The sequence below is a fragment of the Oncorhynchus clarkii genome, chromosome 2 (assembly GCF_045791955.1).
Source record: "Oncorhynchus clarkii lewisi isolate Uvic-CL-2024 chromosome 2, UVic_Ocla_1.0, whole genome shotgun sequence".
NCBI lineage: Eukaryota > Metazoa > Chordata > Actinopteri > Salmoniformes > Salmonidae > Oncorhynchus > Oncorhynchus clarkii.
The window spans coordinates 69,455,249-69,471,928 of NC_092148.1; the positions used below are offsets into that span (position 1 = coordinate 69,455,249).

At 43.3% G+C, this 16,680-nt stretch overlaps 1 protein-coding gene across 1 annotated transcript in view; it reads right to left on the reverse strand.

The window, feature by feature from the left end:
• Positions 1 to 15,901, reverse strand: part of LOC139373021 (uncharacterized) — a 30,690-nt gene extending 14,789 nt beyond the window's left edge. The window contains exon 1 of the mRNA XM_071112997.1: positions 13,659 to 15,901. Within this exon, the coding sequence (XP_070969098.1) occupies positions 13,701 to 15,206 (1,506 nt within the window). The 5' untranslated portion in view covers positions 15,207 to 15,901 and the 3' untranslated portion in view covers positions 13,659 to 13,700. The remainder of the gene's footprint in view (positions 1 to 13,658) is intronic.
• Between the last annotated feature and the right edge of the window lie 779 nt (positions 15,902 to 16,680).

A 16,680-nucleotide genomic window follows, 5' to 3' on the forward strand; every position in this document is an offset into this window, starting at 1 on the left:
TGATCTGTATCTTCCGCCTGTGGTTTGTCATACTTGTTTCGTTAGCATTACACTACGACTCCGTGTGCATCCATTTGTGTGGTGGTTCTTGCTGCCACAAACTGTAATTTTCCTTACACTTCTTGCCGACTGGCTTTTTCGATGTGTGTGTTGTGAATTGCTTTAACATGCTATTCTCTGCTAATTACCCTGCAGGTTTTTTTTCATGTTTTTTCCCCTGCAGTGTGTAATAGTATCGTGGTGGGCTTTCCACTACGTTGAGACTAACTTTGTAGTTTCTTTGTAGTTACTCCATCATATGGTGCTGCTTTTACTGCTTGGATATTAAACCGGCTAGGTAAGATTGCAGTTGGCGTAAAACAAAAAACAAATAAAATCCATTACCTGGTTGCTGTTTTTTTGTCTGCTTGCTTTTCCTACACGGGTCTTCCCTGTTTATTGCAGGGGTACTGGGTCATTTATGCCTCACAGGGTTGCTATTCCTCCAAGCGGGTCACGACATAAGCACTCCCAGGGCTTGGTCTTGTTGGCTTGGCTGAGATTATGGCTTCCCTTTGTGACAGATGTGATGGTGGCATCCCCCTGGGGATCTGCATACCTCGTGTATGCACCATCTGGGTTTGAGCCATGCAGAGAGGGCGGTGCTGAATGCCTGTTTTGTGTGGTGTACTCAGAACGCCTGCGCCTGGTGCGATTGGAGGCTTTGTGCGAGTGGGTTGGCCAGGCTTGGGATGAGCTCCCTCCTTCAGGAGTGGTGCGCCAGTGAGCTGTTAGTCCCTCTACTGGGCCCAGTACCCCACACTGGAAGCGTGGCCGGAGCCACCGCAAGCAGAGCCCATCTGCTGCTAGTCCTGGACAGGGGCAGGAGTCGGATTGCTGGGGCCACCTTGAACGGAGGGCGCATGCCCTTCATCAGGAGGTTGATAGCTTCGATGGCGACGACAGCTGTTCTCTGTTGGCCAGTGATGGGCTGTTCTTGGGGGATGATGCTGGCACTGTTCACCACCATGAGCGGGGCTAACAGGCCATCAGAAACCGGCAGCGGGGCTTCATTGCCCCCAGCGGCCCGAGAGGCTATGAGGAGCCGACTTACTCAGGTAACCACTGCACTGGACATCATACTGGTAGACAGTGATGACTCTCCTGTCATCTGTCCCCATCTCCGCTGAGTTCCACGAGGCCTTGCAGGAGAGATGGGCCTCTGCGAAGGGGCCCTTCCGACTCAAAGAAGAGACTAGACCATCGAGTTATGTTGTAGGTGCAGAGTCTGTGCCTCCGGGAGTACCCGACCATGGACATCATGATAGCTGCCATAGTTCTGATTTATAGGGTGTAATCTGCGACTAAACCCGGGACCCCCAAGAGTCTTTGATGCGTACTTGAACGCCACATATGGGTCCCTCTGCTCTCTTGGCCACTTTACCAATGTGGCCATGCTGCTGCAGGCCTTCCTGCAGACTCTGTTGCCCCGGCTGCAGGAGGGTACAGAGGAGGTCATCCGGCAAGCGATGGAGGTGTCTCGCCTGCTTTCCATGCTCCAGAGGGATGTGGCCCGAGCCAACGAATGGGCCATGGTGCAGGTGGTTACCCCCCGGTGCCATCTCTGGCTGGCCCAATTACGTCTGCCAGCTGATCTCCAGAGCACATTTACCACTCTCCCCATCACCCCAGGGCTGACGCTTGGCCTAGGGGTTGATGACATTCTGGAGCAGACCAATAAGGTTCGTAGGGACTGGGAGACCCTGAGATGATTCATGCCGCCTCCTCAGGCCCCGGGCCCAAGGCAGACGGACCGTCGCCATCCTGCCCCAACAATAATGTATCTTTTACAACAAGACCCAGATGGCAAATATAGTCTATATAAAAAACTGGAGGCCCCTTACACTTCAATGTTGTGATGCAAAAATACTAGGGCGATATATTGAAGATAATATACAAACACTACTAGAAATAATAGAACTATCATGAAACATCTAAGAAGCCAGGCCTGGAATTTATAATGGATTTTGAAAAGGCATTTGATAAAACAAGACTGGACTTTATTTATAAATGCCTGGATTTTATTCAATTTTGGTGAGTCTCTTTATAAAATGGGTAAAAGTAATGTATAGCAACCCCGGGTGTAAAATAGTAAATAACGTCTTTCTCCGAGTTTTGAATTGTCAAGAGGAGTTAAAAAGGGTGTCCGCTGTCACCATATCTATTCGTTAGGGCCAACGAAATACTTGCTATTAAAATCAGATCCAATAACAACATTAGAGGATTAGAAATCCAAGGCTTAATAACAAATCCATGTATGCCGATGACTCAAGTTTTATATTAAGTCCGCAAGCTAGATCCCTGCAATGTCTCATTGTAGATTTAGATAACTTTTCTGTACTCTCTGGACTAAAACCTAATTGTGCACAATATTACGTATTGGATCTTTAAAAAAATACAACTTTTACATTATCCTGCAGTTTCCCTATAAAACAGGCTGATGGTGAAGTAGACATACTCTGTATTCATATCACAATGAATTTCAATAGAAAGATTGTAAAAATAGACAAGATCCTGCAACCATGGAGAGGTAAATACAGTGCCTTGCGAAAGTATTCGGCCCCCTTGAACTTTGCGACCTTTTGCCACATTTCAGGCTTCAAACATAAAGATATAAAACTGTATTTTTTTGTGAAGAATCAACAACAAGTGGGACACAATCATGAAGTGGAACGACATTTATTGGATATTTCAAACTTTTTTAACAAATCAAAAACTGAAAAATTGGGCGTGCAAAATTATTCAGCCCCCTTAAGTTAATACTTTGTAGCGCCACCTTTTGCTGCGATTACAGCTGTAAGTCGCTTGGGGTATGTCTCTATCAGTTTTGCACATCGAGAGACTGACATTTTTTCCCATTCCTCCTTGTAAAACAGCTCGAGCTCAGTGAGGTTGGATGGAGAGCATTAGTGAACAGCAGTTTTCAGTTCTTTCCACAGATTCTCGATTAGATTCAGGTCTGGACTTTGACTTGGCCATTCTAACACCTGGATATGTTTATTTTTGAACCATTCCATTGTAGATTTTGTGTGTACACACACTCAAATACACACATACAGGACATACGCATGTAATAGTGTTTTTTTGCCTCTTTATGGAAAATTTCCCTGATTTTACTCCTTAGTCATATCTCAGTTTATTCATTAATGGTGCTGCCTTCTGCTGTTGATTAATTTTTCAAATCATATGAGCAATAAATATTTTGCTTCATCTGGGATGCTAAACCAGGCAAAATAAAGCTATATAAGCTATCTATATAATGAATATGAATTGGGTGGGTTGGGATTATTAAATATACAAGTACTCTCTCTAAAAGCTTCACTTATTCAAAAGCTTACCTTGAACTCTAAATGGTTCTCAAGTAGATTACTAAGAAAAGCTCATCCATTGTATAAAAATTGCCTTTTTGCTCTTGTGCAGATTGCCATGTCTCATTTTCGATTAATTGAAAATTATACTTTTTTCAACATATCTCTCTTTTTCAAACAAGCATTGCAGAGCTGGCTACAATTTCATCCCCCTGAAAATATATATATATTATTATGGCTGAAATCAAATGTGCTGGTTGATAAAATACCTGTATTTATGGGAAAGATGTTTGAAAAGGGTATTTTGTTCATAAATTATATTGTAAATTGGAATGGTGGAGTTAAGTCCTTCATGGAGTTACCAGAATTGTGCGTGAAGGTCTGCTCAATCCAAGAGTACAACCAACTGATTACAGCATTACCCCCAAAATGGAGGAGGCAGGTGGCAGCGGGAGGAGGTAGGGAACTGGTCTGTCTGCCCAATATGAAGGATCAAAACTGGTGGAGGAATAAAAAGAGCATAAATAGCAAAGTATACGAGTTTCATTTGAAGACCAGGATGTTGACTACTGTGCCACACAGATTGCAAAATAGTTTGAGATTTTTGATTCATGATATTCATGATACATGATTCATGAATTCATGATTCATGATACATTGATTCCATGATACAGGGTGTATGAGTTGATATGTAAAACGACGCAAGATTAAAGACTTCGTGCTTTTCAGCTAAAATTATTATATAGAATGCTTGCCACCAACAAAATGTTGAATATTTGGGGCATAAACTCATCGAAGCTCTTCAGATTTTGTTGTGAGGATACAGAATCAATAGACCATTTATTTTGTTATTGCCCTCTGTTAGCCTGTTTCTGGTCTCAGGTTCAGGAATGGCTGAAAATGCATAGCATTGATCTAAAATTGACCCTGGAAATAGTACTGTTAGGAGATATGGAAAGACCGGGTCAGTCAATTACTAATATACTAATACTCTTAGTAAAACTATTCATCTTCAATTCGCAATCTGTGGATTCTATTCGATTAGATAGATTGTAGTTTTACGTTGAAGATCACAGCATAGTTGAAAGATATATGCGTAGAATTCCGAAGAGGTTGGCCAGCAGAGATAGGTGGGAAGGGCTGAGGGAAGCTGAGGGTTGGGATGTGGAATTGGTGACAAGAGGGAGTGTAGTTACTGTGCTGGAGATAGAATGACGGTAAAAAATGAAGTAAAAATAAACACAATAAAAAGTATGTTTGAATGACACTGAGAGGCAGTGTTTTAACAGCTAATGCTGGTTTGCCTGAGGCTGATGCCATGCAGGTGTTTGTGCACATGCATATGCACACACTCAAATACACATATACAGGACACACGCATGTAATAGTGTTTTTTTGCCTGGTGGGAGATCTGTCTACGTCCCTTAACCAAGTTGAATTCTTCCCAAAGGTTCTGTACAACTGTAATCAGACAACCCAACATTTGTCCCGTCCAGATATTTATATCCCACTTGAAAAGTGTGCCCAGAGTAAACTGCCTCCTACTCAGTCCCAGATGCTAATATATGCATACTATTAGTATATTTGGATAGACAACACTCTAACGTTTCTAAAACTGTTTGAATGATGTCTGTTGGTATAACAGAACTCATATGGCAGGCGAAAACCTGAGTAAAATCCAACCAGGAAGTGGGAAATCTGAGGTTTATAGATTTTCAAAGCTTGGCCTATCGAATACAGTGTCTATGGGGTGAAATTGCACTTCCTAAATCTTCCTCTAGATGTCAACCATCTTTAGAAACTTGTTTGAGGCCTCTACTATAAAGGAGAGGGGAATGAGGGCTCTTTGAGTCAGTGGTCTGGCAGAGTGTCACAGGCTCGTGACGCACGGCCACGAGAGAGTTAGCTCTCGTTCCATGGCTTTTCTACAGACAATGGAATTCTCCTGTTGGAACATTACTGAACATTTATTATAAAAACATCCTAAAGATTGATTCTATACAACGTTTGATATGTTTCTACGACCAGTAATCTAACTTTTTGGAATTTTCATCCGACCTTTCCGCTGGAAGTTGCACGCGCGTTTTGATTTGTTAACCAAACGCCCTAACAAAAGGAGGTAAATGGACATAAATGATTAACTTTATTGAACAAATCAAACATTTAATGTGGAACTGGGATTACTGGGAGTGCATTCTGATGACGAACATCAAAGGTAAGTGAATACTTTTAATGCTATTTCTGACTAATGTTGACTGCGCAACATGGCGGATATTTATTTTGGCTGGTTTGGGCTCTGAGCTCCGTACTCAGATTATTGCATGGTTTGCTTTTTTCGTAAAGTTTTTTTGAAATCTGACACAGCGGTTGCATTAAGGAGAAGTGTATCTAAAGCTCCATGCATAACACTTGTGTTTTCACAACATTTATAATGAGTATTTCTGTAAATTGAGGTGGCTCTCTGCAAAATCACCACATGTTTTGGAACTACTGAACTACTGAACATAACACGCCAATGTAAAATGAGATTTTTGGATATAAATATCGAACAAAACATACATGTATTGTGTAACATGAAGTCCTATGAGTGTCATCTAATGAAGATCATCAAAGGTTAGTGATTAATTTTATCTCTATTTGTGCTTTTTGTGACTCCTCTCTTTGGCTGGAAAAATGGCTGGGTTTTCCTGTGACTTGGTGGTGACCTAACATAATCGTTTGTGGAGCTTTCGCTGTAAAACATTTTTTAAATCAGACACTGTGGCTGGAAAAATGACAATTTCATCTTTAAAAGGGTGCCTAATACTTGTATGTTTGAGAAATTTGATTTATGAGGTTTCTGTTGATTTGTATTTGGCGCCCTGCAATTTCATTGGCTGTTGGCGAGGTGTTCCACTAGCAGAACCCCGTTCCCAGACAGGTTAAGGGGAACTAACCTCACCCTTCATTTGCTGACCTCAACCCCACCTTCACCTAATCCACAGATATCCACCTGTCTTCCCTATATCAACACGTCGCTCTCCTCTCCTCCATCAAACACATTCCAAAGCCTTCTGGCTTTCTACAGAGGACCCTTAACTTTCTCCTTTGATTCTATGCTTCTTCTCTATCATTTATTTAATATCTCAATGTTCAAAATGTCAAACCCAACAGTCCCTCCTCTTGAACAATAGCATCCTAATGTTCAATTCATATAAACTTGGAAATTACTAATAAATGTAGAACAATGATAATAAAACATGAATAAAACAAACTAAGAAATGATTATAAAACATTAATTAAACAAACAAACAAATGAACAAACAATGAACAGACAGTCACTGCGAAGTTTACAAATTCAGAGACTTATGGCCTCCGAACTATGATCACACAACAAAATGCCATTCCATCTTAATCTGGGGTTTATCATCCTCTTCTCTGTAACCATCACCAACCATCACCAAATGTAAAGTTCATTTTTGGTTTGGTAACCCCAATGCTAATTCCTCGTGACCCTTCCACCCTTTCGACCATTCTAGAATCCCATTCCAGAATAAGACAAAATCAAAATCAAATGTAAATGTATTTAAAAATAAAACCACATAAATGTCTAATTATTTAAACAAACCCTAAGGCCTTCTGCATTTGCAATGAGTGTTCGGTCATAAAATGTAAAGGTGTTGTCTTTAGAATCCATTCCCTGGCATTTCGCCTAGAATCTTCAACCCATAATACATTTTCCTGTGGCAAATTTAGCCAATGTCTCATCGTAAGGAATCCACAATATATACATGTGGTTCCATAACACTTTCTCTCACCAAGGCAGCCGCCTTAGCCATTTCGTCTGCTTTACGATTACCTATGACGATTTTATCTGTTCGACTAATATGAGCTTCACATTTCACCACTGTTAATTTACTGGGTAACTGACATTATTCTAATAATTACCTCTACCTCCAGACCCTTTTTATTGGTGTTCCTGTTGCTGTTAACTTCTTGGTGACAGGGGGCAGTATTTTCACGTCCGGATGAAATGCATGCCCAAATTCAACTGCCTGCTACACATCCCCAGAAGATAAGATATGCATATTATCAGAGTGTTTTCTATAAATTTGGATAGAAAACACTCTGAAGGTTCTAAAACTGTTTGAATCATGTCTATGAGTTTAACAGAACTTATTTAGCAGGCGAAACACCGAGGACAAACCATTCAGATTTTTTTTGGGGGGGGGTCACTCTCTTTTCAATGTGTATTCATTGGGAATCCAGATTTCTAAGGGACCTTCTTGTAGTTTCTATCGCTTCCACTGGATGTCAACAGTCTTTAGAAATTGGTTGAGGTTTTTCCTTTGTGTAATGAAGAAGTACGGTCATCTTGAATGAGGGTCACTTGAAGTGTACTGTTAGATAGAGGGGCGTGACCAGAAAGCTAGCTACAGTTTGTTTTGCTCCTGTATTGAACACAGATCATCCCGTCTTCAATTTTATTGACTATTTACGTAAAAAAATACCTAATGTTGTATTACAAAAGTAGTTTGAAATGTTTTGGCAAAGTTTACAGGTAACTTTTGAGATATTTTGTATTTTGCAAGTTGGAACCGGTGTTTTTCTGGATCAAACGCTCCAAATAAATGGACATTTTGGATATATATCGATGGAATTAATCGAACAAAAGGACCATTTGTGATGTTCATGGGACATATTGGAGTGCCAACAAAAGGAGCTTGTCAAAGGTAAGGCATGAATTATATTTTTATTCTGCGTTTTGTGTTGCGCCTGCAGGGTTGAAATATGCTTTTCTCTCTTTGTTTACGGAGGTGCTATCCTCAGATAATAGCATCGTTTGCTTTTGCCGAAAAGCCTTTTTGAAATCTGACATGGTGGCTGGATTCACAACAAGTGGAGCTTTAATTTGCTATCTTGCATGTGTGATTTAATGAAAGTTTGATTTTTAAAGTAATTTATTTGGCGCTCTGCATTTTCCCTGAGTGCATTTTCCCTAACAGTACATATCCCAGAGAGGTTAACCTGCCCGGTGGTGACCACAATGTACCGAAATCATGAACTACTCCAAATGCATACCACGTTGCTCTATTCCCTTCTTTGTTCATATAACTAGAGCCTGTATACAATATTTTTCCCGATGCCAATGCTGTCTATTGCAAATCAGGCCTAAGTTTTGGAGTAACCTGATCTGGGTCACATGTATGCGATTCACCCTCCCCATGCAACAGCATTAACAACGCAGGATTCAAAGCACCAATCTTATGAAATTGTAGATTTTCCCCATTTAATATTTGTCCATCTTGCACGAGTAACATGTTGTGCTCTCGTGCTGTCCACTATGGTTACTACTGCGTGTGGAACATACACATCTATTTTGTTTTTTACCCATTATAATGGAAGCCATGTGATGCAACACCATTTCTGTCGCCTTTACTGCCCTAAGGCACGGTGTCATTCTTTTTGCCACTGAGTCTAGCGATTTACTCCAGTACTTTACTGATCTTTCCTAAACAGTTAAGTAAAACATTATCTCATAAGTCTTCCTTCACATAGAAACTGTAATATCTATGTACCACCTATCGATTGAACAGAGACTATACACCGCCAGTTGAAAGTTCCATTCATGCTAACCTCAAAACGAGTATTTGTTGATCTTTTGAAAAAGATGCAAACTCTTGTATAGCTGCATTTCCTGCTAATGCACTAGGTTCCAGTATCACCTTACACTCATTCTTCCAATGCCCGATAGCTCCCTGTTTTAGATGTGAGTCTATCTCCTTATGCTTTGATGTTTTTTCGCAACATTTCTACATTTTATCCTGGCCATTGAAACTATAGTTAGTGATTTTCTCTATGGTGAACTCCTGGCAAGCTCACCATCTGTTAGGTTCTTATTTTTCAAAGTAAATAACCCACGGACACTAGAGAAGCTTTAACTTCTTGAGAATACTTGACACGCAGACGTCCCAAGTATGCCCCTGGAAATGCAAATGCGCTACGCTAAATGCTAAATGTACTCGTTACAACTCAATCTTTGATCAAAATTCACAAGCAGGGTATTGAATTAAAGCTACACTCGTTGTGAACCTAGCCAGCAAGTCAGATTTTTAAAATGCTTTTCGGCGAAAGCATCAGAAGCTATTATCTGATAGCATGCACCCCCCAAAATGCCAGCACGACACGTAAACAACAGATTTTGCGGTAGCCGGCGCTACCCAAAACGCAGAAATAAAATATAAAACATTCATTACCTTAGACGAGCTTCTTTCTTGGCACTCCTATATGCCCCATAAACATCACTATTGGGTCTTTTTTTCGTTTAAATCGGTCCATATATACCCAAAATAGCTTTGTATGGAAGTTGTGTAATTCAGAAAAAATCATCGTTTTTAAACGCTGCGTAATTTTTTTAAATTAAAAAAGTCGACGATAAACTTTCACAAAACACTTCGAAATCCTTTTGTAATCCAACTTTAGGTATTAGTAAACGTTTATAATCTATCAAAATGATTACAGGGCGATGTCTCTTCAATAGGTCTTCACTTGCAAAAACAATGCCATCTGATATCTCCCACAACTGCATCCGGGTGAAAACTGGGAAAATGGAGGTCAGATGGATGGATTTTCCAACAATTAATTCAATTGAAAATTAGGACAATGGCGCCATCGTGCGGAATTTGTATGAATTGCAGGCAGATTCCCATTAAATTCTGTTCTCTTTTAACAACTGGTGGAAGTGACTTATGGAAATTATTTTTTGCTTTCAGAGAGCAGTTTTTCTTGCGTTTTTCAATGAAACACACAATCTGTTATAGTCACAGCCGTGATTTAACCAGTTTTATAAACTTCAGAGTGTTTTCTATCCACACATACTAATCATATGCATATACTATATTCCTGGCATGAGTAGCAGGACGCTGAAAAGTTGCGCGATTTTTAACAGAATTTTCAAAAAAGGAGGGGGTAGAAGTAAGAGGTTTTAACCAAGTTGAATTCTTCCTAAAGGTTCTGTACAACTGTAATCGGACAACCCAACATTTATCACATACAGATATTTATATCCCACTTAAGACACTCCCTCTCTCCAATCCGTACAGTTGATGCCCAACAGGAAGAAGGTAACCAGATACTTCAACAGAAACCCTGATTACTCCCTTAAGGGAACCCTTAACTTTCTCCTTTGATTCTATGCTTCTTCTCTATCATTTATTTAATTTCTCAATGTTCAAAATGTCGAACCCAACAGTATGATATCAAATGTTCAAAGAGGGACTGATGAGTTCAGATTTCTAAACTTTGAATATTAATCATTAGTTACGCTAGAGATATGAGGGGTGCTGTAGTCGAGGGTCTACACCAGGAGTTAATGGTTCTGTAGGAGGAAGGGTTATCGTGGGTGTAATTAAGCTTGGAATGTGCTGAGTGCAGGGAAAACGATTACATGTGGCAGTACTGATAAGGGGAGAGAGCCGAGGTCACGTTAAGGAACGAGGAACCGTTTATTGCCCATATCATTTAGTTTCCTGCCTAGCAGTAAAGATGTTTAGCGAAAAGGAGACTCCACCCAAAGTGGGGTACATATACCACCACTATTGTGAACAAGTTTTTGTCAATTCAGCTGTTCAATCCTTTGGGAAGAATAAACTCGGTTTAAGCTTTCATAGTATCTGTCGAGTTCTTTCTCTGATAATTAGAACCTAACAGTAGGCACATGATTACTGCAGTAGGATCAACAGAGGCATTCAGAGCAGTTAGAGAGACAAATTGTTACTTATATTGTTTCTACCAACACCCCTGGTGTAATGTACATTTGCTGAAGCATTATGACAACTCTGCGTCACATTGCTAGTGATTAGCTGAGCTGGGCTTGGGTAATTGGTAAGTCATTGTCTCAACGCAGTCTTATAATGCTGTGACAGGATCCAGGAATCACAAAAATTTGTGGATCCCATCCTTATAAAATGTGTTTTTTTTTCAAAAGGTATCGAAATTGTAAACAAAAGTTACCTCCATTGAGCTGCAATAATCACGTAGCCAGTTGTGAAGAGAAAGAATTCTGCTAAAGCGTTCAATGCCATGATTCAGAGGGCACAGAGCCAGATATGATGGGTCTTTTGTTAGTGTCAAGCAGTGAGTCAATCAGCTCTTTAAAATCCAGTTTCAACTGTTCAGAGCTGCTCTTCATAATGTCATTAAAACCACATGGACTATGATAGAATCGATTTCCATGTCCTGGCGTAGTACATTCGGGAGCAGCTTAGCAATGTCATTTACGCTCGCTCCTGGATAGGACATTGTTTTTGCATCAGGAACGGTCACAATTATTATCATGGAGCTGCCCAAAATCACGGCTGGCGAGAAGAACGAGGAAATCCACCCACCCCCACGCTTCACAGGATTCAGGCCTTCGACAGATGGAAAAGCCCTGCTCGATCCAACTTTGAAAATGTAGTAGTAGGCACTGCGGCCGCAGACACATGCACCCCGCAGCGATGAAGGTGCAGGAAGATCAGGCTCCAGGACAGCGAAAGTATTAATTTGTATCCCCTCCAGGCCTCTCGTTGGGAGTGTTGACGGCTTTGCGGGGAGGTCGCTGTCTTCGGCTTCCACTGCTCGTAACATGCGACCATCGTTGACTGCCTTTTTAATGACGAACTACAAAGTGGAGATACAGTACATCGAACAAGCGCAAATGCCGTCCAGCCACCGGTGTCGAAAATGTAAACATTCCTTTCTGCGTTTTCCTCAGTTTCTTACGTTGGCTGGCGACCTGCATGATCAAGGATGCCATCTCAAGCCAAGCCTATAATCCTTGGCAATTGCATTGGTACTCCAAGTTATCCAGTTTGTCCCGAAACAAAGCATAATAGATACAGCGCTGGAACCGTTAATTTATTTCTCCAGACAAAGAGGGCTCCATTGCAAAAGTAATCTGTTACTAACTTCATTAGCTTGATGGCTAGCAGCTTAGCGTCTCTGTCAAGCAGAATTCAACCTTTCTGTTAAGCGCGAATCCGGGACAAGAAATAGCGATCCTAGCTGTTAAAGCTAACCGAGTTGAGGAATCCACGCAAAAACAAGTTCTGTTTTGGTATATAATGAATAGCGGTTAATTTAATACAAAATTACAAACGGAGTGTTTTCCAGTTAAACCTGATCCATCAAATTGTGAGAGAGGGAGAGAAAGGTGGGAAGTGGAAGACAGAGAGATGGAGAGAGAAACACAGCAGTGCAAATATACTTAGACTTGAGTATTTTACCAAGGAGAAGAAGGAGACCATGCTGACCAAGATGCATGCTGGCCATTTTGGAGTGAAGCGCATGAATGTCAAAATCAACTTACGCTTATTTCTGCCTCGTGCACAAATTCATGTTGTTACTCCTATGAACAGAGAAACTGAAATAGTCTGTCGATATGCTTTCCTACTTATTCATTACTGCTGCTGTGCTAGTTGTAGCGCTGAGTGGAAATAGGAAGAACGCGCCTTTTAAGGCTTATTAAAATGTGCTGACAGTGCTGAGTAAGAACTTAAACATTAACTCATAAAAACAGTAGCTCTGCCTGGTTGAACTCATAACAATTGCATCACGGCCTGGTATGAAAACTCTCTGCATCTTCTGACCGTAGGGCGCGACAGAGGGTTGTGCTTATGGTCCAGTACATCAATGGGGCCAAACTTCCTGCCATCCAGGACCTATATACTAGGCGGTGTCAGAGGAAGGCCCCAAAAATTGTCAAAGAATCCAGTCACCCAAGTCATAGACTGTTCTCTCAACTACTGCACGGCAAGCGGTACCAAAGTCTAGGACCAAAAGACTCCTTAACATCTTCTACCGGCAAGCCATAAGACTGCTGAACAATTATCAAATGGCCACAAGGCTTTATCGTTGGGGTTTTTACAGAAATGTTTGCCGATTGACAGGTAAGGCCTTGTAGATCGACCATTTGGTGACCACTGCTCTAGAACGTTTAGTGAAGTTCAATCTCGTACTTCTCTCGGTGGGCGCTCAGCTTAGAGGTTACATTAGTGGCAACTAACATATTAGCCAAAATCAATGTATTATCTTTTTGGGAATACGTCACAACGTGTTCTAAACTGCTCTGTTGACAAACACACTTTTAGCCTGGTCTCCATTCATCCACATGGCTGCTGGCTTCTCTTTGCTACCAGTATAGCCCAACCGGCTAGCAGATGGCGTTATTATTCCTTTTACATCATTTGTCATCTGCATCCAAATGGAATGTGCCCAGCTGGCTATAAACTTTGAAATCACACTGTTACAACATAGAGTTCTAGATTAAAATGAGCATGGTCCAACACCTACCTGCTTTCCCATAGAAGCACATACGCCCATCGAAACAGCAGTTTATGGCCTCACATTTGGCACCAGTGATGTCAGGAAGTCCACATTGCACCTTGTCATTGCCCTCAACATCACAGGTCTGCTTTGGGCCTTGGTGTATCGGGCCAGTGGGTAACTTAGGCGCCTGAGGTGGTTGGGCAGGCTTCTGAGGAAGGAGTTGGGCAGGCGTCTGAGGACGGGGTTGGGCCGGCCACTGAGGAAGAGGCTGGGCAGGCCACTGAGGAAAGGGTTGGGCAGGCCACTGAGGAAAGGGTTGGGTGGGCCTCTGAGGAAGGGGCTGGGCGGGCCACTGAGGAAGAGTTTGAGTGGGCCACTGAGGAAAGGGTTGGGTTGACCAGTGAGGAAGGGGTTGGGCGGGCCTCTGAGGAAGGGGATGGTCTGGCCACTGAGGAAGGGTTTGGGTGGGCCTCTGAGGAAGGGGTTGGTCAGGTTTCTGAGGAAGGGGTTGGTCAGGCTTCTGAGGAAGGGGTTTGTCAGGCTTCTGAGAAAGGGGTTGTGCTGGCCTCTCGGGGAGTGTTTGGGCAGGCCTCTGGGGAAGGGGTTGGACATTCCACTGAGGAAGGGGTTGGACAGACAACTGAGGAAGAGGTTGGGCAGGCCACGGAGAAAGGGTTTGGGCAGGCCTCTGAGGAATGGGTTGGGCAGGCCACGGAGGAAGGGGTTGGGTAGGCCTCTGAGGAAGGGGTTGGGTAGTCTGCTGAGGAAGGGGTTGGGCAGGCATCTGAGGAAGGGTTTGGGCAGGCCTCTGAGGAAGAGGTTGGGTAGGCCACGGAGGAATGGGTTGGGCAGGCCACAGAGGAAGGGGTTGGGTAGGCCTCTGAGGAAGGGGTTGGGTAGGCCTCTGAGGAAGGGGTTGAGTAGGCCTCTGAGGAAGGGTTTGGGCAGGCCTCTGAGGAAGGGTTTGGGCAGGCCTCTGAGGAAGAGGTTGGGCAGGCCACGGAGGAAGGGTTTGGGCAGGCCTCTGAGGAATGGGTTGGGCAGGCCACGGAGGAAGGGGTTGGGTAGGCCTCTGAGGAAGGGGTTGGGTAGGCTTCTGAGGAAGGGGTTGGGCAGGCCACTGAGGAAGGGGTTGGGTAGGCCTCTGAGGAAGGGGTTGGGTAGGCTTCTGAGGAAGGGGTTGGACAGACCACTGAGGAAGGGGTTGGGTAGGCCTCTGAGGAAGGGGTTGGGCAGGCATCTGAGTAAGGGGTTGGGCAGGCCATGGAGGAAGGGGTTGGGCAGGCCACTGAGGAAGGGGTTGGGCAGTCCACTGAGGAAGGGGTTGGGTAGGCCTCTGAGGAAGGGGTTGGGAAGGCCACTGAGGAAGGGGTTGGGCAGGCCGCTGAGGAAGGGGTTGGGTAGTCTGCTGAGGAAGGGGATGGGCAGGCCATGGAGGAAGGGGTTGGGTAGGCCTCTGAGGAAGGGGTTGGGCAGGCCACTGAGGAAGGGGTTGGGTAGTTCGCTGAGGAAGGGGTTGGGTAGTCCGCTGAGGAAGGGGTTGGGCAGGCCAAGGAGGAAGGGGTTGGGCATGCCACGGAGGAATGGGTTGGGTAGGCCTCTGAGGAATGGGTTGGGTAGGCCTCTGAGGAAGGGGTTGGGAAGGCCACTGAGGAAGGGGTTGGGTAGTCCGCTGAGGAAGGGGTTGAGTAGTCCACTGAGGAAGAGGTTGGTTAGGCCACGGAGGAAGGGGTTGGGCAGGCTTCTGAGGAAGGGGTTGGGTAGGCCACGGAGGAATGGGTTGGGCAGGCCACAGAGGAAGGGGTTGGGTAGGCCTCTGAGGAATGGGTTGGGTAGGCCTCTGAGGAAGGGGTTGGGTAGGCCTCTGAGGAAGGGATTGGGCAGGCCACTGAGGAAGGGGTTGGGTAGTCCGCTGAGGAAGGGGTTGGGTAGGCTTCTGAAGAAGGGGTTGGGCAGGCGTCTGAGGAAGGAGTTGAGCAGGCTCCGGAGGAAGCGGTTGGGAAGGCCACGTCGGTAGTGAATTCTGTCCTTTCACGGATTGAGCGTCACATAGACCGATAAGCATGGCCACTGCCATGAGGCAAACTGGACTCCACTTCATCGCGATGGCTTCACGACAAGAAGTGATCCTCAATATTCACTGGATGCTCTGAGGAGGATGAAGGAGTTGTGGCTGCTTTTATAATGGATGGAGAGTTATTTACTTATTGGAAACCTGCCCCCTCCTTATTTGACTGTTCCTTTTATGAGGAGTCAGGGTTTTAGCCAATCGAATTCCCTGGCTAATGGTCCTTTAGTAGCACAGTATTCAAAACAGTTGTGTAACATTTGCTAACATCCAACATTTTGGTCATGGCCTTGAGAAAGGTCTTTGTGACCGACACATATCATGTCATTGGAGGTTTTGCCGTTCTGTCAGTATCTTAGTGTGTGGTAGTTCATCCAACAACAAAAATAATGGTCAGATACAATTCAAAAGTGTAAGGTGCAAGGATAGAATCCTGCATGGCTCCTTTTTACTCTAGAACTGTGGCTAATGGCCCTTCAGTAGCAATTTATTCAAAATAGTTGTGTAACTGCTTTATGTTTTGGTAATGACCATTTCATTCAATCCAAAAAGTGATGGTTCCCATTTAAATGCAGTACCTTCAGAAAGTATTCGTACCCCTATATATATGTTTTTCTCACTCCTCTACAGATACTACCCCATAATGACAGTGAAAACATGTTTTTAGAAATGTTTGCAAATTTATTGAAAATGAAATACAGACATATTACATTTACGTAAGTATTCACAGCCCTGCGTCAATTCATGCTAGAATAACCTTTGGCAGCGACTACAGATGTAAGTCTTTCTAGGTAAGTCTCTATGAGCTTTGCATACATGGATTATTTTCCCATTATAATTTTCAACATTCTTCAAGCTCTGTATTTGATCATTGCTAGACAACCATTTTCAGGTCTTGCCAGAGATTTTCAAGCACATTTACTGTAAGTCAAAACTGTAACTCGGCCACTCAGGAACATTCACTGTCTTCTTCGTAAA